General features: G+C 32.9%; 4 protein-coding genes across 6 annotated transcripts; 1 reads left to right on the top strand and 3 right to left on the bottom strand.

Moving 5' to 3' along the window:
* Positions 647–3,435, top strand: LOC109330525 (zinc transporter 5). 2 transcript variants are annotated; one of them, XM_019564752.1, is made up of 2 exons: positions 647–2,410; positions 2,453–3,435. In XM_019564752.1, the coding sequence occupies exons 1-2, from the start codon at positions 727–729 to the stop codon at positions 3,232–3,234; spliced, it is 2,466 nt and encodes an 821-aa protein (XP_019420297.1). In that variant the 5' UTR covers positions 647–726; the 3' UTR covers positions 3,235–3,435. The 2 variants fall into 2 exon arrangements, with proteins under 2 accessions (XP_019420297.1, XP_019420290.1); XM_019564745.1 differs by having other exon boundaries at positions 647–3,435.
* LOC109330511 lies at positions 5,591–13,433 on the bottom strand. 2 transcript variants are annotated; one of them, XM_019564724.1, is made up of 9 exons: positions 13,310–13,433; positions 12,879–13,005; positions 9,466–9,517; positions 8,752–8,827; positions 8,501–8,583; positions 7,946–8,042; positions 7,606–7,651; positions 6,202–6,293; positions 5,591–6,117 (listed from the first exon to the last, which is right to left on the bottom strand). In XM_019564724.1, the coding sequence occupies exons 1-9, from the start codon at positions 13,356–13,358 to the stop codon at positions 5,798–5,800; spliced, it is 942 nt and encodes a 313-aa protein (XP_019420269.1). In that variant the 5' UTR covers positions 13,359–13,433; the 3' UTR covers positions 5,591–5,797. The 2 variants fall into 2 exon arrangements, with proteins under 2 accessions (XP_019420269.1, XP_019420278.1); XM_019564733.1 differs by having other exon boundaries at positions 5,591–6,105.
* LOC109328625 lies at positions 16,245–18,049 on the bottom strand. Its single transcript, XM_019562182.1, has 3 exons — positions 17,902–18,049; positions 17,052–17,107; positions 16,245–16,540 (listed from the first exon to the last, which is right to left on the bottom strand). Exons 1-3 carry the CDS (start codon positions 17,981–17,983, stop codon positions 16,421–16,423), a joined length of 258 nt encoding a protein of 85 aa, XP_019417727.1. The 5' UTR covers positions 17,984–18,049; the 3' UTR covers positions 16,245–16,420.
* Positions 19,918–21,799, bottom strand: LOC109330505 (expansin-A15-like). The gene is made up of 5 exons (XM_019564712.1): positions 21,757–21,799; positions 21,520–21,664; positions 20,841–21,129; positions 20,152–20,509; positions 19,918–20,108 (listed from the first exon to the last, which is right to left on the bottom strand). Exons 2-4 carry the CDS (start codon positions 21,647–21,649, stop codon positions 20,200–20,202), a joined length of 729 nt encoding a protein of 242 aa, XP_019420257.1. The 5' UTR covers positions 21,650–21,664; positions 21,757–21,799; the 3' UTR covers positions 19,918–20,108; positions 20,152–20,199.

Here is a 24,147-nt window from a genome sequence, read left to right as displayed (position 1 = left end):
CTATTAATCATACCATTTAATATATTTATGATATCTAAATAGTTTAGCTTGTTACTTTTTTATGATATCTAAAAGACATTAGCTTGTTACTTTTTTAGAAGTTAGATTAAATATAAGAGTGTAATATATTTATACGCTGATCAATGTTATGAAACCCGAGCTGGATGTCAAATCAAAAGAGGCCACTATTAGATTTAATTGATTTAAATGGTTAAATTGTCTGATCTGACTGAGTGATTTCATACATAATTAATAATTTTTATCTATAAATATATAACTATATATAAATGTAAATTTTTATATAATTAATAATCATAGAAAATTACATTGAAGTAACATCTCTTCGTCTTTTTTAGACTACAGTAAAACAGAAGATTAGAGTAGTGTTACACTTTTTTAATTTTTTAAATGAACCGTCTGATTTACTTCACATGTTAATCTGATTTAATCAGGTTTAACATAGTCATGCGAAATTTCTGTGGTTCAAAATAGTTCAACGCTCTTTCAGTTAAGACTGTAAACCAAAGCCGTTTTCAAGTCTAGTCAGCGAACCATTCGGTACGGTCCGTTTATTACACTAGTAACGCTGATAATATAAATATTTATATACATCCAACATATTGTATGTGATAAAGGTAGAAGCAAAGACTTAGATATAGATATTAGCAATGTGAAGGAATACATCTTCCTCATATTTCCCCTTTGAAAACTGCATATCCTCCGACCATGGCCGATCACCACCACCACCACCACCAACATCGGCCGCACCGCCTCTCAGTGACACCGCGCAGCACCAGTTCCACCACCTTTTCTTCTTCCACTCCAAGACCAATTCCAACTCCATCCAAACAGCGTCTTTCATTGAATTCGAAATCCAACAACTCTTCTCTCTCTTTCCTCTTCCTTCTTCTCTTCTCACTTCGTTCTCTCTATTCTCTTCTTCCTTTTCTTCGTTCTTCTCCTTCTTTCTCTCTCTTCCCCTTCTCTTTCCTTGTTTCTCTTCTCTCCTTTTTCCTTACCCTCTCTTTCTCTCTCTTTTCCTCTTCTTCTTCTTCTTCCAATTCTAGAAACCCTTTCTATCGAATCAAACCGAATCAGCCTCTTTTTGCGTTATCCTCAATCACGCACTCTCACTTTAGGATTCTTCTTGTTAAATCTCTTCTTCTCGCTCTTTTGTTTCTTCTTCGATTTCAAGCTCTTAGGTATTGCGGTACTGCGGCGATGATCTTAGCTGAATTCGCCGGAAATTTAGCCGGAAAGGTTGTTGTTGACCGGAATAGGAATGTGAAGGTTTCTAGGGTTCGTGGATTTGTGGTGTTGTTTATGGGATTGTTCATGTTGTCTTTTGGTTGGGATCAAGTTGAATGTTTTCCTAAATGGGGAAAACCTGTTTTTTACAATGGGAATTGTTTGAAGATTTGGCCAATGTTGCTTCCTTTTATGTCTGGATTTTTAGGTTGTTATGAACGATTTTCGATTGATTGGGGAACGATTAAGCAACTTGGTTATAAAAGGGTTCGGCTAATTACATTGTTTTTTACTACACTTGTGCTTTTTGTTCCTGCTGTTATTAGTTTTCTCTTGTTTGAATCTGAAGAAAAAAATGCGGACTTTGAGAATTTAGCATGGCCTTTAGTCAATACTGTTGTTTTTGGTGTGCTTTTGAGTGAGAATTATAGTGCTGATAAGTTGGTAACTTCCATTGATTCTCAGAAGGAGTTTTTGGTCACTTTTGTTTGTACCATTGTATTAGAACTTTTCTATTTTCCTGAACTTACCCTTTGGGGTTTGTTGGTTTGCGGTTTGTTGCTCTATGTTGCGGTTAGGGAGTTGGATCCTTTTGTTTCGAATGATCGTGGGTCAGGAGAGGAGTCTTCGGAGTTATTGAGTGACATGATTTTGAAGCCAATACGACATGTTTTAAGTGAAAGGAAGTCCAGGAAAATTGCGCTTTTTCTTTTGATCAACACTGGGTATATGGTTGTGGAATTTGTTGCAGGATTTATGAGCAATAGCCTTGGCTTGATATCAGATGCATGTCACATGCTGTTTGATTGTGCTGCTTTGGCAATTGGGCTGTATGCTTCGTATATATCTCGTTTACCTGCAAATAAACACTACAACTATGGCCGAGGAAGATTTGAGGTTCTTTCAGGATATATTAATGCTGTTTTTCTGGTTCTTGTGGGAGCACTGATTGTGGTGGAGTCCTTTGAGAGGATATTGGATCCTCAAGAAATATCAACTAATAGCTTGTTAGTTGTTTCAATTGGTGGGCTCGTAGTCAATGTTATCGGCTTAATTTTCTTTCATGAGGAACATCATCATGCCCATGGAGGGTCCGGATCTTGCTCACATTCACATTCACACAGTCACTCAGCCACACTTACCGTATGCTCTGATGATTCTGGCCATCACCACCATCATGACAGTGATCACATGAAAGCTGAGTGTCATGCAGACAAACACTGCAATCAGAGCGCCAAGCATGATGCCAATCCACCTGACCACCACCATGACCATGACCATGACCACCACCATGACCATGATCACCACCATGACCATGATCACCACCATGACCATGCTCACCACCATGACCATGGTGATTATCATGATAAGAATGACCATCAGCACCATCATGATGATGACCACCATTGTCATGAAGCATCACTAGTTCCCCTCTTGGAAGGTCATAGTGCAGCCGGATCCGATTGTTCTTCTAAAATAAATTGTGGTTCACAGCAGAAAACATTATCCAAGGCAAAAGAGCCACAAGAGCACAGCCATCACCATATTGATCACAATATGGAAGGGATATTCCTGCACGTTCTTGCAGACACGATGGGGAGTGTTGGTGTTGTTATATCGACCCTATTAATCAAGTACAAGGGGTGGCTTGTTGCCGATCCCGCCTGCTCAATTTTCATTTCCATTTTAGTTATATCCTCAGTAATACCTTTACTCAGAAATTCAGCAGAAATTTTGCTCCAAAGAGTTCCTAGGGTACATGAGCATGAGCTAAAAAGTGCATTAACTAATGTTTTGAAGGTAAGAGGCGTTTACGGCATTCAAAAATTTCATGTATGGAGCTTCACAAACACAGATGTTGTTGGAACACTGCATCTACATGTGTCAGAAGATACTGACAAGGCAGCCACTAAGTCTCAGGTTTCAAATTTATTATATGAAGCTGGAATCAAGGATTTAACTGTACAAGTAGAATTTGTTGGATAGTATTCTTAAAGATTGTCCATGAATATGATTGACATTTAAGGCTGTTTAATGAAATTCTGACATACACTGTTTGAAACAGAGATAGCTGAATGATATTATCACATGAAATAGATTGTTTTTTTTTCATCTTTGAGGGGTGATGTTTTATGTTATGGATCTATTTGTCAGGATCTAACAAATAGAAAAGTTGCAACTTATTTATAGTGCATAGTGCAAGGAAACAAGCATTAACTGCAAAAAAAGCATTTGAATTTAACTGTGGTATAGCAAAATTTCTATAGCAAACTTTATACCCTCGGCTAAAGTTTCTGTTATGATTGAATTAATATTCTATTCTTATCATTGTCACATGTAATTGAAAAGGAGGAGAGATCTACTTAGTCCAAAAGTAAGTTTTTAAAACTTACTCTCCATCCTAGCCATCAATTCTAAGAAAATCCAATGGTTTTAATTAGTGAATAAATCTAAACCATGAGATGTCCATAGAATTGATGGATAAGATGGAGAGTAAGTTTAAAAAACTTACTCATATGGAGTAAGTGAATCCACACTCATCGAATAATAATCATAGATTAGGATTATAAGCTTCTAAGCCGTTGATAGATTGGATGTACCAGATATTGACACGTGTCTTATAGCTTCTGAGCCTTCAATCGATTTAGAGATTCATATTTTAGTTGTATGAAAAGCTCATTTTTAAGCTGCAAGTTGTTTGGTAGTATCTTGTTTTTTTAACTTCAAAACTCAATTTTTATGAGGGTGAAAGTTGATACAATAATAAGGTTGTTGTTGAGTAACTATTTGTTCAAATTTAGGAAATAGCTTTTTTGTTTGTTGGATTGAGACTGCTACCATCTTGGTACCACCCTAAGATAGTGTAAACAGAAAGCACACATTGTGCTTCACTTTTACTAGATCACTAGATCAGTGGCATCCAAATAAAAATATTACATCTGAATAAACCAATCAGCAATAAGAGTTAAAAGTATCATATAAACCTTAAAAGTATCAACGAACCACCTTTAGACATTATGGGTCCGTTTTATATATACTTATTTCCATGATTTCTAGATAGTTTTACTCTGGATTTTAATATAATTCAATCACTCTATTATATACTTTTACAGTTTTAGGGATGGTAATGAGGCGAGTCAGAGCTAGGTTTATGCTTATACAACCTCAAATCTAAAATCTCATACTTAAACCCTACCATAACAGGGTTAAAAAAGAGACAACCATCCCTATCTTCGTTTGGTTTTAAGCAATCCAAACGTATATCAAATTCGCCCAAAGCCATGCCCTTTATCATTTAGACCTCTTTGCCCATTTTTGTTATAGATATATGTCATATATAAGATAATTCTATAATTTGATATTTATTATACAAATCATAATTGGGCCAGGTTTGGGTATCACTTATATCAAACCCAAACCAAATATTTAAAATCGGGAAAAAACCCGAAACAATTAAAACAGGTTGCCTCCGTTAAATTCGGATTGAGCTTAGATAGATATTCATGAATTCAGGTTAGATTGTCATTTCTAATTAGAGCCCATGTCTAATCGAATAAGTTTTTAAGTAGAGAAGACGAAGACACAAACCTAATTTATACCCACACCTCACCATCTTAGTTGCACGTCAAATCAAAGACCAAAGCAGCAAGGTGGAGGTCAACAAAAAGACTATTTTATTTTATTAATTATCTTTATAGATGTCGCTCCATGTCTAGTCTCATGTTGTCTAGACTTAGAGCACCATAATTGTAAAAAAACGTTGACAGTGAAATAAACATGTTCTTCATCCAAGTTCATTACTGAAGATGAGTCGTTCTTGTTCTTATTTCGCAACGGTAAGCTAAATAAGCACCGTTCTTAAAATTGTGAATCAGTATTAAAAAACATAAAAAATTGTTACAAGAGAAAGAAATATAGTTGTGGGATTAGTTTGTGAAATCCATTTAAGAACGAAAATAAAGTTACATCATTGGAAGTAATTTTGACTTGAGTTACTTAATTGTTGAAAAATGTAAACAAATATAAAATAATGAATAAGATCCATTTAAGAACGAAAAATGTGTTGCACAATTATGGATGTTTTTATATTCTAAACATGCCTAACTAGTTTTCTTATTCTATGGATTGAAATTAGCCCTTTGATAACAATTAATAATATGAAGATTTGTTTCTATTCTATCAATGTAAGTTTGTTTTAGATTAGTCATGTTATTATTCTTAATTCATGTGGTTGTGTTGGTACCACCAACCATCCAACCAACGATCCATGTTTCTTGCAAACATGATTCATGTAATCATGTTCCAGAACCAGCTGATAATATACCAAGACTTCACTGTATCAAGAAAAATCAAAATACAAGACATTTATTCATTTTGTCCATGGCAATGGATCACCATTTCACACTCAACTGCATGAAATTACTAGTTAACAATAATGAGAAACTGGAGAAACTAGAATTACATGATTATTATGGCCATTAGAAATACATACAACACATATCAACTAGCAAAAGAAACTTCTATATACCTTAAAATATAATGGGTTCTTTTATCTAAAGGAAGACCTCCTTTCTCTACCAAATTGCACACATGAACTAGTTGAGAATAGCCCTGCAAATCCTTTTGAAAGACAACCTTCAACAGCACATGGAGACTTTGATGAGCAAAATGGGCTATTTTGTTTACTAGTTTCCATGCATTCTTCTTGTGAATTATCATCCCAATCCACTGCACCATGAACTCTACTTCTTTTACAATTTGAGGAAATCAATTCATCAGATTCATTTAAGTATTCCATGTCATTGTTTCCTGTGTCCTCAAGAGACTTCCTTTTTAGACCAGAAAAATATCTTAGTCCTGTATGAAAACCTTAGTCAGGAACAAATTCATTTGCCACTGATTGAGACTCAAATTCCTTATGTCAGTGAATGATTTTAATTTCAATGAACATACCAGGAAGTGGGTCCTCAAAAACACATGACTGAGATTCTGGGTCATCACAGTTACAATGGATGTCAGAATTAACATAACCCGATGCCGGTATTCTGCAGGATAATAATATACTTAACAAAGTTCAGAGATGCTGATATAATAAATTCTAGACTGAAATCAATCATAAACATAAAAAATGGCAAAGGTTTAGAACTTGCAAGGAAAACTAAACCCAACTGGAATGTGGAAAGGAAACCCTATACAAGTCTGTCGTTTAAATATAACAAGACGAAAACGTAAGGTTGTAAAGTTCATGTATCCCAGTCTCCGTATTGAGACACCATGAACAGAATATAACACAACCCATGGTTACCCTTTCAAAATGCACGATCGTCTTTCATTTACTGCATTTTTTGTGGAAATTGCAAAGCATGAAATGACCAAAAATGTTCAAAGCCAGCTCATAGATATCACCATACGCTTTAACTTACCCCCTTACCATATCCCAAACTTAGACCCATATCCAAAAAATTATATCCCTTGTTTTCTGGAAATATTAGTGCCTCCAGAAATGTTCTTTAAACTACAATTCCAGGATTTTGAAGGTTATGCCTTTATATCTCCAACACACTTTCTCACGTAAGAGCCCTGCACTCAGGCCTGAAGAATGTTGAAGACCTGTTATCGTAAACTCTTAAGCCATAAGGGAAAGGCTCAAAATTGATTTTATATCTCTAACATCTCCAAACAGGAAGTACCACAGCAATTAAACCACTTAAGGCACTTCTCTTCTTCATTAGCAAGTCACTGATCACTAGCCTATCTAAGTGATCTGCTATCCCCCAATTCTTTTACTATTTGAATTGACACTTCCCGAAATTCTTATTCCCATCTACAACATCTAAAAATCACCCAATCCTGCATGAAACCAAGATGTGCGTGAATCTGTACTCTGTAGCAATTATAAAGAACTTGTACTCACATATGAGTCCACCAGCTTAACAATTAAAGAGATCGGCAGATCCAGCTAAAGGCTCCATAAAATCAAAGACAAATTGCAGCACCCTTATACTGACCCTGTCCTATAGGTTAACCCCTCTGAGACATCATTTTATATACGACCCTCCAAAATATGCAAAATATGAAAGACTACATAACTTCTAGGAACTAACTCATGTAGTTGAATCTCTTTGTTAACGAAAATAATTAACCCAGTAACTCACTCTAACACATGTAATATGGGCATCATCCACAACCGATAAATACTAACAAATTGAATATTTGACATCCTAAGGGGTTATATGTATCAACCAATGCCTTGGACACAACCAAAACAATTTTTATGTAACCCTAGCACAACAACGAATTGCCATTAAAATCCTCATAAAAATTTAAGAAGCTTTCTTTGGCAAAGAGAAATCAAACCTGTACATATGCTCGACAAAATCATCTATTAAAACAGGCCAAGCACCTGCAAGAGAAAAAAAAATCAAAATGAGTCACAACATCATGTCTCACTGTTTTTCAATGTAGATTCCCCAAGGTTGTAAAAGACATATTTTTTTATCTCTTTGTTCAATATGAGATTAGCTTAATTTAAACTCCATATGCTAGCTATCCAAAACAAACATGCCGATACAGCACAATAAGAAGAATTGAAATAACTATGCAAGTATTATTGCAATACAAATGAGTTAATTACATAACATGGAGAGTGTGTATAAACATGTTGACAGTTAATTGAAAACGCAAACAAGAGGAGTACCTTCACGATCATACCCTTCCAAGCTATCACGTGTGTACCAGCTGAAAGCCAGAACCTGCTGCCAGGTATCCTCAGAGATATTGTATCGTTGGTTTTTCTAAACAAAAGTAATTGATCAGATTCAAACAAAAGAAAAGCAAAATAACACAACCTTAATGGGTTGACCAAAAAGATTGGCACATGGATTAACTAGATGATCTCTTAGAATTTATTTGCTATTTGTATTCCATGATTTGATTCCTTATGTAGTTCGAACTATGACTCTACTATAAAAAATTAATAAATAAGTAAATAGGACTACTGGGTTTTGTCTCTTTATCACATTATCATCTTATCAATCTCATTATTTTGAGTCTCTATTCCTTCTTTTCTTCTTCCCTACCTAACACCCTCTGATTCAACACTGTAATTACCATCCTTTTACTAGTAGTCTAGTACACAACATCACCTGCAAAGTATATAACTGGTGAAATTTCCCTCTCAAACACTACCCTTCCCCATCGGTGAAAAGTGAAACCCCACATAAGTTAGTGAATTCTCTATGCATTATTGTACCTCAACAAAGTCACACCATTGATGAAGCAGTGGAAACCTCCCAGACAGAATTAATTTCCATGCAGTTACCGCCTTGCTTACAGCTGTAAATTATCAAAATTTAAAAAGTGAATAAATAGAAGAATATGTAGAAAGAATGACCAATGAGTATTAAATACTTTTTTCTTTATAAGAGTGAGTATTGCATACTGCTTCACCACTTTATTGAATAAATAGAAAATTATGTAGAAAGAACAATCTTGGATACTTACTAATATTCTTTTGACCATTTTCACGACACATGAAGAAAACAAAGTCATAGAACCGAGAGAATTCTGAATAATCTGCCTGGAATGAGGAACAAAGGAAGCACATATTCAAATTAATTATCATAAAACAAGAGCAGAAAATAAGCGCGGGAATCTTTGAAACATGTCATATCTCTTTTTGTTCTCTCACCTTATATAGTATGGAGAACACACATTCTCTTAATACTTCACTTTTTTCTAGAAGTTCCAATGGCATATCGAGTGAATATATTTAATTTCAGAACAAATGAGCTTAACAGCTCTTCAGGAAATAGAAAAGACCCTACCAGAGCCTAAGGCTCCCAGAGATCACTCTCTGTCCAAAATGATGAATAAAAACTTTAATACGCTCTCTTCCCTATATCTCGCAATACGTGGACACATACGCTCTCTCCTACTTCTCCTAGTGTAGACTAACCATTCCTTATGCTGTTTCGGCCTCGGTCCCAGCACCTGACCTTTGTCTGGTCCATCACAATAGCATTATAAATAGAATTCTATCAGTTTAGAATTAGGAGTTCTATCATCTTACTTCTATCAGTTCTATCCATCCAACTATTGCATATAGGAAAGGAAATGATAAAACCTACTTGTGAACTGGAAGACAGAAAGAGACTTTTAAGGATAAAAATATCTGAAATTGCATAACTACAAAATGTCAAAGAACTCGAAACTCACCATCACGCCCACCCTTGACATGAGCATTGAAAGTTCATCAAAAATTGTTACCCTGGAAAATTCGGCATGTCAAGAAAGTTCAAAATAGAAAAGAAGTATTGATTCAATGTAGATTCCAAATGCAAAGCACACGAGACCAAAAGACAACATGAAAACCGCCAGGATTGAGCTGAAGCCTTCATTGTTCAATACATTATAAACAATTATAAAAAATACCACGGACATAGTAAAAGAACACAGGTGATCATCAGAGAAGGGAACATAAAAACATACACATAATTTGGAGCTTCATACATTTATCTGATGCTGCGACATCAAATAAAATCGCCAAGAAAACTGAATAAGTAGTTAGTTCCAACATCATCTATCTAAGTTGTCATGAAAGCAATTGTCTTAACGAAGCAGTGAAAAATAAAAGTTGCCATTGTTCATTGAGAATTTCAGTTTGCTTACAAATTCTTACAAAACATCAATTACTAAACATAAATGCATGATCATATTTGCCTTGACTATCGAGAAAATAATTTCCCTTTAGTGTTCATTGACATCGTTTCCTTGAAGAATAGCCTTAAATAAGAAACAAAGATTTTTTCCTATAACTTCATGACATGTACCATCTCAGAACTCAAATTACCATAAAATAAAAGCTATCAGACAATGTATGTACCTATGTCCCAACTACTTTTGCTCTAGAAATATACTACAAAGATTTTTATTAAAAGTCCAAACTACCGTTGGTCTAGAACTAAATAACCATATATATTTTTCAATTCCTAAATCAAGCGATACCACAACAACAACCAAATCTTAGCTTCACTAGGTGGGGTTGGCTACGAGGATCGAACGACACCATAATGCTCTATCATAAATCATGTTCATCAACAAAGCATTGATATCTAAGTCTTTCCTAACTGTTTCTCCTAAGCTTTTTCTTGGCCCTCATCTGCCTCTAGAAATTTGACTAACCTCCATTTGATCTATTCTCCTTATTGGAGCTTCTAATTGTCTCCTTCGCACATGCCCAAACCACCTAAGGCATGATTTTACCATTTTTATGCAATAAGAGTTATCTCAACTTTCTCTCTGATGCATTCATTCATAATCTTATCTTGTTTAGTGTGTTTACTCAAACAATACAACATTTTCATCTCTGTTACATTGAGTTTATTCTCTTGTTCACATTTTATCGTTCAACATTCAATCACATATAACATTGCAGGTCTTATAGCTGTGTGATAAAATTTCTCCCGAAGCTTAAGTGACACCTTACTTCCACATATGACACATTTCTATTACTCCATTATCACAGATTTTTCAATCATTAATACTTCATCAAACCTCTTTAAAATTTAAGGATTCTTTACCAATTTCTCTTTGTAAACTTCATTTTCTTTGCCACATCATCATAACACATTTCCGATGTGGGTGTTGTAATGAATGATTCCCAGGGAAGTCAAATAGAATTTTCTCTTATTCCAGATGTTGTTTAATATTCACCAATATTTTCTAAATACCATAACCAAATAAGCAACTAAGCACACCATTTTAAATGTGTTTATTAATCACGGTCTCTTAGATGCAGCATGTATTGCTTGACATCGAAAACTATTAAATAATCTACATAAAAATAATGGAAGAGATTTTCAACCAAGAGTCCCGTACTAAATTAATTAACATGACGCAAATTCATTGTACAACTATTTCATCAAAAATTATCTTTCTAATTTCAATCTATAGCCACCATTTCTACTGATCATCAATATATAATTCCTTACACACTAATAAAGTACTTGAGCTAATCCCATTGCTTCTCTAATACATTTTTATAAATAAATTAGTGTCAAAATTCCAAAGTTTTAGCCTTAGGAAAATAGCCAGCATCATCAAGTTACACATGAAGCCAAGAAGCACAAACAGGAAAAGGGCAGCCCAATGCAGAAGGCTCCCACCTAGTGGGGTATGGGGAGGATTGTACAGCCTTAGTCTCACAACCTGGGAGGTTGTTTCCAGATTTTGAACTCGTGACCTCTTGGTCACGGAGAAACAACCTTACTATTGCGTTGAGTCTCACTCTCTTCCAAGAAGCACAAACAGTAAAATATATATTAGCAAGATTATCAAATCTTGAATCTCTAGGCTAATTTTTTACTCTGAATCGTAAATCGTATCAAATAGTAGGATTGATAAAGATAACAAAAAGGGTTGATATATAAGGAGTACATATTATGAGTATATATTCACTATATGAATAAAACATTCATAAATTCATAGTAGAAATAGAAGGAAATAAGAGAAAATAAGAAACTTTTCATTCGGACCCTTACAATTTGTGGAAAGTGGAAATGAGAGAAATTATGGAAAGAATTGGGTGTGACTCTAGCAGTATGGATTTTGCTTGATTAAATAGGCATTTTCAGGAGTAGAGTGCCACTTAGACTAGAAATTGTCAAAGCATTGCACAAACTGAAATAGACTAAAATCTAAATGTCGCCACTTAATCAAAACGTACCACACCATGACTGTAAGGTCAATTTAAAAGAAGGAAAAAACAGACCCTTTCCATTTTGAACTATATAGTCCAACTTCGGACCAACAAAAGTGCAGCACCCGCGAATCCTTTCTATCCAGAAATTTACAGGTCACCACCAAATTCCATGACTCAGGTGTGGTGCGATTCCGGCAACGATGCTGCTGTTGCCTGCGCGTAGGGCCCACTCCCGTCCCGGGGCGCTAAGGGGCTTTTGTTTTTGGAACAGACGGCAATGTTTTGCTGACGCCTCCGATTCACCCCACCACATCTATGTGGTAAGTCGTACAGTTCCAACAATTTGAATTGTGAGTTGTACAATTCCTACTATCTGAATTGTGAGTTGTACAATCCCTACTATCTGAATTGTGAATCATACAATTCCTACAATTTGAGTTGTGAATCATACAATTCCTACAATTTGAAAGTAAGTTCTTAGTTGCCATTGCACTAGTCCTTTGGCAGTGCATTGAAAGTAAGTTCTAATAGCAAAACAATATATAAAAAGCATAAGAGAACCACACCACAAAAGTTACTCTTGTGGTTGGAATGCCCAAGGCCATATAAAATCCACACTGAATCCCATACTTCTTGTGTGGAACTCAAGTCCATATCGATGGATTGGACCCTAACACGTTACTACATCAGTATTATAACTACTTGGCTTCAAATTTATCCTAAGAAAATCTCAAGATTCAATAGGTGAAACTCGATACAACAGTAAGGTTGACGCATAGTGACCAAGAGATCACAGGTTCAAATCCTGAAAGTGGAAACATCCTCTCCGCTTGCAGGGATAAAATCATGTCCTCTTCCCAGATCCCACTAAGTGGGAGCCTCGTGGACTAAGCCGCCCTTTAAAATCGCAAGATTCAAAAAGACATACCTCACTTGGGACTCCACCAAATTTGAGAGCTGTGTCAATGCCTCCCTTGAGAGCTTAGCCTTCTGAACATCACTATCTTGCCTGTACCCTTCTTTCCCAATCATACACCCATGTCCTGATTTTATGTCTACAAAAGATTCCCATAACAAAATGAAATTTTTCCACACAAAAAAATACATAAAAAAAGGTGGACAAGTGCACGAGATTCCGAAAAGACTCTTTCTAGAGTTAACTGAGCAACAACCTTACAATTGCGCAAACATTTGTCTCTTTTTATAGAAAGAAGTAAATAATATATAAAAAACTAAAGCAAAATAAACATCACTTGTTGATGTTAGTTTAAATTTTGGGAGAGAATCAAGAACTAGCATGAAACCCAGAAAAAAAGTGAAAATGAAAGAAGAAAATGAAGAATTGAATTGGGTAATTACCAGAAAATCTTCGATAAATGTGGAAGATGTCGATTGAGGATGCATCCATGAGAAGCTTGGCTGGTGAAGAAGCAAAGGTAAGAGATGTGAGAGAAGAAAAGAGTGATTAAGTGATTATTATTATTATTAATGGAAAAGTGTCACACATTTTTTGTTTTCAAAGACTTAAATGCACTTTTCTTTCTTCCAATTTTAGATTTTCTTCAACAGAAAAATAATAATTGTATCTTACTTTTTGGTATGGTGGGTAGTCTACTATTTATTATTAATTCTTAAATATAAGAATATACTAACACATTACTCATAATAAATGATATATTCACTTTTTTATAAAACTTTATATTTTTATTAATGATATAATGAGAAATAATAACTAAAGTGAATAGGATTATATTTTTTTTTATTATTTAGCATATAACATGTTTGGTTTGGCCAAAATTTCGTACACATGTCATGTTAAAGCTTGTTAAAAAACATATTTAGCTTAACTTTAAATCATCTGAAATGTCTATTAAACTAATATAATGACTTATTTAATTATATTATATAATGATATTCATTTTATAGTATTTTAAAATAATTAATATTATTATATGTGTAATTTTAATATAAAATGTACATAAAAATATAATTTAATTCTAAGGGTTAAATGCATATACTTAAAATTAGGTTTATTAGCTTATTTGTTGTAGGCATATTCACCTACTTCAAGATCTTATAATATAATAAACATTAGATAGACTAATAAGTCAGATCGGACTTTCAAATATTTTTTTGCCTTTAAATTTTGTTGAATATGTAAACAGGTCAAACACATATTCTTATATGCTATATAAATTCAGTATATTTAAGGTAAAGTTTAACCTAACCTATTTACACTACATTAGAAATCGATATGAACCAAACCATTATACTCATCTTAGTGTCCATTAGAAATCGATTCCTTGTTGTTTTTTTGTTTCTCATATGTATCCTCGTACTATATGCAATCATATTCGAGTCAGGAATATGTGTGAAACATGTACTACTTGAACCAACATCCATTAGTTTTGATTCCATGTTGTTGTTGTAATCAACATATCAACAATAGGTCGAGGCAGAGTTGTCAAGGTGATGGTGTACCATGGTGGAGTAGGGATTATGAGTGAAGTTAAAGATGGAGTATCATTGGAAAGGTTAATAGAAAACCTAAAATGTTCTTGAAGGTTTAACACTTCAAAATTCATATGCTACTCACATGAAATTTATTGCTCAAATTTTAAACCTTTTTGTAGCAATGGACTTCTTGACCCAAATCAAAGTTTAAGATGTTTTTATGCACATTTTTGAAATGTAGGACTAAGTTATGCATAGTATTAAGTTCAATGGTGTTTCTAGACTTTCCTCTACATTAAATCAATGTTTCAATTTGAATCAACTTGCATTCCATGCTACAGATTCTAAGAATTAAATCATTTAGCCCCTTTCAAATCATAGTAATATACACTATCAGATCAATTAATTTTGAAATTTGATACTATTTTATCAGAACAATATTTATGCCTATCAAAATCAATTCTGTGAATAAAACTTACCAGTGACCATAAAGAAAGCCTCCAAAGGCAGATTTATGGGTTTGCAAAGAGTGTGCTTAACATTAACTAAGGACTATAGGTTGTGTATTGAGTATACTTTAAGTTTATTAGGTTGAAGAGGTTATTAAATTAAAAACAAAAGGAAATTACTCTTCTATAGGGCTTTTATCGGCTAATGTAAGAGACTCTCACCTAATGAGGGTTGGAGATGATTAGTATTGGCAACAATGTGGGTTGGGATTGAGTTTCCACATACCCAAATCCGAACCGAAATTCAAAACCCGAACCGAACCCAAACTCAATGAGGTTGAAAATAAAGATATTATTCCCGAACCCGAAAAAACCATGACTATAAATGTACTAAGGAAAATATGATACCATTTTCGTTTCATTTTTTTATAACATTTCTATTTTCTCTTATATTATTTCATTTCTTTCATGTATGAGGATCCAATAGTATGTAAAGTAAAATTAGAAATTAAAAACAATGGATACATGATAAAAATTTTAATTTTAAATTGAATTACATTACTTCGGGGCGTGTTCGGGTTAGGGCCTTTGCTCTACCAAACCCAAATCCGAAAATTAAACCTAGGTAAAACCCGAACCCAATCACATCGAGTTTTCCTCATTAAATTTGGGTTCGGTTTGGGTAAGTACCCACAAGTTCGATTTTCATTGTCATCCCTAAAGATGATAGATGTACACAATCTTATCCCTTAAATAAGGAGATTATTTCAATGATTGAAACTTTTGACATCAGAATCATTAAACAACAACATTACCATAAGTTAACCGGGAGAAGAATACATGAACCTATTATAAAATAGTATACTACTCAAAATGGAGGTTAAGTACAAGTGCAAGTGTAAGAGATAGCACAATTGCCAATTTGCCATCACCAATAATCATCACAAGACAACTTCCATTTTTGAAGGAGTTTAAAATATGTGCATTAATAATGTAAATTTTTTTATAATGTCAACACAATCCACTATTGATTTGTATTATTTTTGTTTGAGAGTCAATAATAATTAATAAATTAACTATGCATAATTTACTGATAGTATAAAAAACATTTACACTCTCTATCCTTTCTGAAATGGTGGAATGTACATCTTTTTGGCCTCATATTTGTGGACCTTAAGAAGGGTCACATGCACCCCTTTCTTTAATTAAACAAGTTAGTACTGTAATCTCATAGCTGTTCTGCACTACTGTAAAAATGTTGTCTTTCATGAATGAGGCATGTAGAGAAAAACAATTATAACTTTTCATTTCAATTATTCCATAATACAAATAATGAATATGAACAATGTAGTTTTCACATCATTGTCTAGAGATTTATTGTTTACCTTTTGAAACTTGATTGTTGTAGATATATATATCACATATATATTTATAGAACTAATCTCAACTCAATATGTTAATGGTTAAGTAAGTTCCAACTAAATTATAATCACATATTATTACATACAACACTTATAAAACCTTTCATAAAAAAAACAATTACAAAATTATAATGTTGTGTTTATATTCAGCTATGTGGAGGAGGAGCTGGAACAGGTGAAGGAGGGCTTAAAAGATACCCTGTTCTGGGGTTTGTATTTGGCTCTGGCTCTGCATAATCCATTATACCCATTTCTCCATCATATTCCTGAAAATAGAAAAAGGAATGCCTAGTTAATATTTTGAAAATCTAAACTTTTAGACGAATTATCGACATCGACACATCATCTACCATTTATATATATTAATTAATATTATTCAATAGTTAATTATAATTAACATATGATGTGCTGCATAGATATTAAGTTTATATATATGGTTAATGGTGTATAAATTTGTGGCAATACCAATTTTTTTCCTAATGTGTAGTCAACTAAAGTTTATATATCATAGGTTGAAAAAAGAAAGTAGGAAGAGAAGGAAAACTGAATTTTAATTTATTCTATTATTGAAATAATAGAGCATTGTTATATCATTATACTAAATTTTCATACCCATAAAAAAATGATACATGTTATTTATAATTCAATCATTACTAATTAAAGTATTTTATTGTGACACATGTCATCTTCTTGTAGTTAGAAAAATTAGTAGGAAAATATATCATTTTCCCAAATAATATTTTGATGTTGTAAAGAAAAGCAAAGAAACAAACCAACCTCGTTTTCAGCACCAGAATACTTATGGTCAGAAGTGGCTTTCACTCTCACTGATCCTTAGAAGTTACAAATAGAAGGAAAAAAACACATCAACAAGGAATTAAATAAATAAAGGATAAAGTCAAACTAATAAAAAAAATGAGAAAAAAATGTATGCAAAAAGTGTTTTATAAATTATTACTCAAATTCAATCATTAATAAAATAAGTAATATATAAATGAATAGTAGATGATATACTGATTATGCATAGATATTGAAAATAATTAATTTCTTATTTGATAAACCATGTTTCAATTATATTTATTGTATTTTTTATCATATCATTTCTTTCATTAATTTTTTTCCATTACTTACACAAACCAATAAAATATTAAATAAAGATAAATATGTCAAATATCAATTTCTACACTAATAAACTTTAATTTTCTTTATAAAATGGAGGTAGTGACAATTTGTTGAAGAATATATTTGAATCTGTAGTGATTAAAGGAGCTAAAAGCATGACATAAGATTAGTACTCTATTATTTTAGTATTGGATTGAATGTAATTATATTCTCTTGCTCTATGAATAAAAAATTAATTTTATTAATATCATTCGTAAAAATTGAAACATTGACCTTCAGCATTTGATGTATACTGAAAAACAGTGAACATTACATAAAGTCATAAACCAACTCAATTGAATGGAATGATTTCATTTTTGACTATACTACCCTTAGTTTTAAATTATTGAAAATGATAACTTTTTAATGAAAATGAATCATAGTTTAGGCTCATCTCATGAAATTTAGCAATGAAAGAAGCAACATAGAGCATTTAAAACATGAAATGATAAATAATATAACATACCATAACCAAAAGAGAGAAAGAGCATAGATGAAAGAAGAAGAAGAAGAAGAAGGATAAAACGTGAGTGACAACACATCATCATGTTGTTGAAATTGGTGAAGGAATGAATGCGTTGATAGAGAGTATATGCAAGTGAAAATGGTGAGTAACTGAGTATGAATATGTATAGTACTGTAGTAGAAGTATATATATATATAGAGATTATAATATGAACGAGGTAGGAACTTTCTGAAACAGTGTTTGAATCTGCGTCAGATCCACGCAAGTTAGGAAAGTGCTTCTTCGTTGTCAGTGCATAAGGATTGCCGCATAACTAGTAACTCACGTGGATCATGCTTCACTATGTACTTTCATTAACTTCTTTAATTATGTGTTAATTATTATCGACTTTTCAATTTCAACTATTTCCGAGTAATTTATATGAATAATGAATAATGTATTTTTTTCTATATTATATTAAAGTGCTATAATGGACAGTTGTTACAGATAATGTGGACAAAATTCATTATTTTTATTCTGTCGTTACTCAATTATTGTCTTAATGCTTAATGTTAAAGTGATCCAAACCATGTAAACATTGAACGGTGAGGATTGGTTTACTTGTGTTTGTACAGTTTCAGGTGTGTTATTGTTGAATATGCTGGTGGCTTGGGTTGTTGTTCTTGGTGGGGTGCTACAAAATGTGATAAAGTTTCTGTATTTGTGGAAGGGATTTGAGATAAACTTCATTGTTGAAATCGTTTCAGAGGTAACATATTTAACATATATGTATATATGTAATTGAGTTTGTTTACAAGTGGCACATTGATATTCTCTTCTATGACATTTAATTTCCTACGAGAAAACATATCACTTTTTTATTACACAATCACTTACCAAAACTTATGATAACATTTGATTTTATAGAGTGGAAGACTTTTTGGAAAGACTCATGATTACTACACTCAATTTATCCATGTTGGGATTTCTTTCAAGAATACTTTAAATTGAATATTATACTTAGCCCTTGTTTTTTAAAAAGTATGAAAAAAAGTTTTTAGTCCATCACCTAGTATGATTTAGGCTTATTTATTGTTATACAAACTACCAAGTAAAAATGTTTTTGGTCCCATTATCTCCCTCTAGTAGAGATCCTCTTAGTATTGAATGAATGAATATGGTAACATGTGACATAAATAATTTTTTAATGTTTTGGATTTTAATAAAATAATATTATAATTATCAAACTCCTTATTTACCTCAAATTCTAGGATTAGACTATTAGATGATCCCAATCAATGAAGCCCATGCTAAGAGCCACTAGTGGTTGGTCACAACCTTCTGCTACACATATAGCTTGCACCATGCTTTCATTTGTTGGTTAAAAAATGTAAAAGTGGGTGAAAGAATAAGCAAGTTAATGAAAATAGTTTCAAGGACAAGGATAGATTATACCCTTTTAGTAACATAAACAGTCATATAATAACAAAGGGATTAACTTGAGTCATGTTTGAAATCTTTGAAGATTAAATTATAGAGGAAATACCTATTTTAGTCCATCATATTTTTTGACTTATTAGTTTAGTTCTTAAAAAAAGAAATTAGTCATTTTAAATGTGAGTCAAATTAGTCATTTTTAGCATATTTTATAACATTTAGTAGAGACTAATTTGACTCTAAAAAGAATTAATTTGACACATTTAAAATTTTTGAGATTATTTTAGGTCATTTCTTTTCTAAAAGACTAAACTAATAAGGGTCAAAAAATATGATGAACTAAAATATATATTTATTCTAAATTATATTTTCCATATTTTCAGGAAGTATTATGGTATGAGTGAAAATCTTAAAAATCATAGCAATAAAAACAACAAACAAATGACACTAGGTAAGGTAAGTTACATAATCAACCCATGATGAAAGTAATATATGTTGTCTCTTAAGAAGGGCACACTCATCAATATCATCAATAACTACAAGGACACATTCATCAATTTTAAATAACTACAAGGACACATTCATCAACCTTCAATAACTCTACAAGGACACATTCAATCACCTTTTTAACATTATTCTTTCTTACTAGAGAAAGTATCACCTCTTCTTTTTAAGCAAGTGCACCTTCTTTAAAATCTTACTACATAAAAAAAAAACAAAATATATATGAAGAAATGGGCTACTCCATCTTCATTGAGCCCAACTCAAAAACATCTACACCACTCAACTATATATCAGAACTAGTACCACATACGACTTAGCAGTTTCAACTATAACCTTAAAATCAGCATTATTATCGAGAAGCATAAATTAAACATTCGGTTAGTAGTTGAACTGTCTTCCGATGTAGGTTTGTCCAAAGGACCAACTAGGTGGTGCAACATTGTATGAGGCCACCCTATGGCCATTACTAGTTGTGACTAAAAATGAAAGACTTTGGCCATTCAGGTAGGAGTTGCTTTGCCAATTTTGGCCCCAATTCCTTGACATGGCTTGCCATCTAGTTCTTGAACCTTTTATGGCCAAAGAATGTACATCACCAGCACCTCCAACATTTGTGACAAGGACCAAGTTGAAGTATGAATGGCCATTTATTGTAAACCTCATTCCATCTCTTCTTCTGCACCTTACCCTTCAAATCCAATGACCCAACAAAAAAATTAGCTACATGGTCAAAGCAAATATAGCTACATGATCTCAACCTAATTTATTCCCTAAAAAATAGGTTCGTCTGATAAAAAAATTAAGTCGTTAAATATCTGTTTGTAAGTTGAATTTTGGAGGGAAGAAAATGAATTCTTTAGAGTCATCTTAATAAGTTTATTTCATAGCTCTCTAGCATTCTTTTTTCCTTTATTTTCCTCCAAACTTAACTAGTAAACGAGGGAAAATTTAAATAGAGAAACTGATCCTTGCCGATGTAAAAACCATATGATGAAAGAAAAGATATATTTTGAAGTTACCTTCTGTAAATGATTGGTACAATCCCAGCCTTATATTGAGCAATGTGCTGGAAAATGGGTTGAGAAAGATCAAAATGGTGTTGTGGAGGGTCACACCACCCACCAGGTGGACAAAAATTGGTGGCAGTGACTATTATGGAGCCAGGTAGGCACCATTTTGGGTCACTCACGCATTTAATTTCAAAACATGCACCACAGCTCAAGCCATTATTGAACAAGGCCGTGCTCAATGCTGCAGTATTAGTCCCATAACCTTGGCTGTATAGGTTTCCATACCCACAAGCTCCACCTGCATAAAGATTTTACTAAGCAAGTAAAGAAACTTAAGTTATATAACAGATCTAGGTTTTAAATCTGGGTCTACGACCGCTATAAATGCCTGTATGTTTAGGTTTTAGTAGTCGCAGATGCCATATCATGACAAAAGTTGTGGCCACGTTGGTTGGATATGTTCGTAATTAGCCGAAACATGAAAGTTTTTGGAGTTTCCGAAACCATTACGACAACTGCTATTAAAAGCAGTATAACCAGTGTTTTAAATTGCACTATGCAATGTGAACAACGTGAACCATGCTTCCGACTCAATATGTTTCCATTAACTACATTTTCTCACAATTAGGGTAAACAATAACTAAAGAATGAGAAACCCATATTGAGTTATTATATAAGAAAGACAAACCCATTGTTCCTGAAGCATCACTTCCGCCATAGAAAGTGGCATGAGCATTAGTCCAACCGCCATAGCCATAAGCATAAACACACGAGAGCATGGAGAGAATTCCCACTAGAAGTAGTCCAAGAAGAGCCATGTTCCTGCATAAATGCTACCATGGAGTCAGCACAATGCATAAACTATAGCTAACATGCTACATGCAAAACTAGAATAGCTTCATATAAAGGGAAGAGAAGTAGTTACAATAAGTTGAACTTTGAAAGTTGTATGAGGAAATGGAAGGGAGAATGAGATAGAATAAATAGACACGCTTAAGAGAGTTGAGAGGGACCATGGAATGATGCAAATGCAGTAAAATGTGGAATCTATTTTACTAACTTCTAACCCACCCTTCACATTTTATAATGAGAATCTTTGTTCCCGAAACTTTCTCAAACCGATCATATCTCACAGATAGAATAAAAATATTATTTTATATTCTTTTTCTAAATATATGACAATTTTTCATTGGATTGAGACATAGTGAAAACTAGAGAAAAGTAAAAGGTGGATAAAAAATGAAAACCCTAATACATAATCTCTTTGAATATCCTTATACTAGTCCTCTAGTCCATACATACTAAAACCATGTGACCTTAAATCTCTTATAAAAACAAAAAGAATAAATGTGACATTCAATCTGAGAAAAAAAGAGAAAAAAGAAAAAAGAAAAGAAGAAAGTAAAGGATTGTATTGCCTGCAAGAAAAAGACAAGTTGTAGGGCTTGTTCTACTATTATACAATTTGTCCAATTAAGTCAACATCTATAAAGGACCAATGAAAATTCCCTTGTTTCAAATCATTTTTACCTTTACCTAAGCTTTCTTATCTTAGACATGAATAAATGCTTGCATATTAATCTTTCTCATGGAAAATGACAAACCCCATTTTAGAACAAACTCTTATTCTTATGTTATCTGACAACAAACACAAATCTAGTTAAAATATAAAACCTGACATACAAGTGAATGTGCACTGTCAGATTCTTTGCTTTTACTAATCTTCATTGATCATGCATCATTTATGATCCTCATATCCATAACACACTTTGTAACATGATTTTAGCCCTTGAATACAAAAAATATGGATGTTGGTTAAGCTATAGACAAGTGTTAAAAAATGAGTAAATAATTATTTTGGTCTTTCACAATGTAATTATTCATCACACATTTTGTCACTGAAAATGAATTTGTTGATCAATTTGGTCTCTAATGTATAATTGAATTGAATCAATTTAGTCCTTAATAGATGATTAAATTGATAGATAATTTATTTCTAGAGAGTAAATGTGCAAAATTTATATCTCATATATATATAATGAAAAATAATGCATTATAAGAGATAAAGTGACTATTTATTTTTGAAAAAAAAAACATATAAAAATTTGTGTCTAACCATGTAAAATGTTGTAGATTGGATCATGGTTGAAGATGCTATAATTAACTTATGCAAGGACCACGACCATGTTTTATCTTAATGTGTCGGTTGAGTGGTACATATGGTGCTAGCACCATAAGTATTATATTTTTTCATTGCCAATTTTTTTTTAATAATACTCTAACAATTGAATTGACTCTTCACAAGTCATAACTACTATTAACCTTAATGATGAGAAATTTACCTAACTTGTATGAAGTTATAGATTCAAACATTGTTATAAAAATATAGATTCAAACTTTATTATCACCATTTTACCTTTTATGTGATTATTTATGCATTCTTAGTGTACTTTTTTTTTATACAATTAATGTATCATTATAAGTACTTATTTAATATATGAAGAGAGCATTCTCTATAGAATTTAAATCTTACACTCATGTTTTTGTTTGTGTACCTTGTACCTTTTATGCAACTTGAATGTGTAAACCAACGGCCGTTGGTTCAAGTGGTACATGTTTGATTCTCCTTAAGTAAGAACTCGGGTTTGAGTCTTGTGGATGGAAAAAATGCTCGTTAGGAGAGTTAGCCACACATACCTGTGGATGTTCTCGGCTCGAACAGGATTGCCTCCAGTACGAGGATACATGTGAGAAACAAAAAAAAACTTGAATGTGTAAGAGAACAAATTACTTGGCTAGAATCTTGAAATGTAAGTGTATGGGTGGAAAGCGTGTAAGGTTGTTTAGCCATTTAATACAAACATGTGAAATTTAATAATATCTCTGGACACAACAACGTATTTAGTTATCACTCTCATGACAAACCATATAAACATCAAACCAACAAATAAATGGTGTTGTACATATTTCTAGCCACCTCATGCTCTTATGTCATCTATAGAAACGTCCTCTACCCTTTCTCAATTAAGAATATAATTGTAGTCGTAATATTACGATTTCAGGAGTCTCTGCAACGACATCACAACTATATGTTTTGTCGTATTTTTTTACAATTATGGTAAATGCAATGTAACGACAATCATAATATAAAATAAACAACCAAATATTTTTGAGATAAGTATTGTGATCTTGTTGAAATCGTCGGTAGAGGTATATGAAGTTTGGTGTGGGGTCTAGGTCATCTAGCTGCATTTTCACATGGAGGGACAAGGCCATTTAGCCCTACACAAAGACACTACCTTGACATTTCTACATT

The sequence above is a fragment of the Lupinus angustifolius genome, chromosome LG02 (genome assembly GCF_001865875.1).
Source record: "Lupinus angustifolius cultivar Tanjil chromosome LG02, LupAngTanjil_v1.0, whole genome shotgun sequence".
Lineage (NCBI taxonomy): Eukaryota > Viridiplantae > Streptophyta > Magnoliopsida > Fabales > Fabaceae > Lupinus > Lupinus angustifolius.
This window is presented reverse-complemented; position numbering and strand designations above follow the sequence as displayed.

Coding starts and splice junctions, on each gene's coding strand:
- LOC109330525 (XM_019564745.1), top strand. CDS start 727: ATGGCCGATCACCACCACCACCACCACCAACATCGGCCGCACCGCCTC.
- LOC109330511 (XM_019564724.1), bottom strand. CDS start 13,358: ATGGATGCATCCTCAATCGACATCTTCCACATTTATCGAAGATTTTCT. Junction 6,294..7,605: donor TTTGTCGAGCATATGTACAG/GTTTGATTTCTC, acceptor ATTATCCTGCAG/AATACCGGCATCGGGTTATG. Junction 6,118..6,201: donor TTTTGAGGACCCACTTCCTG/GTATGTTCATTG, acceptor TTCCTGACTAAG/GTTTTCATACAGGACTAAGA.
- LOC109328625 (XM_019562182.1), bottom strand. CDS start 17,983: ATGATGATGTGTTGTCACTCACGTTTTATCCTTCTTCTTCTTCTTCTT. Junction 17,108..17,901: donor CTTTCTCTCTTTTGGTTATG/GTATGTTATATT, acceptor GTAACTTCTAAG/GATCAGTGAGAGTGAAAGCC. Junction 16,541..17,051: donor ATTCTGGTGCTGAAAACGAG/GTTGGTTTGTTT, acceptor TTCTATTTTCAG/GAATATGATGGAGAAATGGG.
- LOC109330505 (XM_019564712.1), bottom strand. CDS start 21,649: ATGGCTCTTCTTGGACTACTTCTAGTGGGAATTCTCTCCATGCTCTCG. Junction 21,130..21,519: donor TGATGCTTCAGGAACAATGG/GTTTGTCTTTCT, acceptor ATCTTTATGCAG/GTGGAGCTTGTGGGTATGGA. Junction 20,510..20,840: donor GTACCAATCATTTACAGAAG/GTAACTTCAAAA, acceptor TTGGATTTGAAG/GGTAAGGTGCAGAAGAAGAG.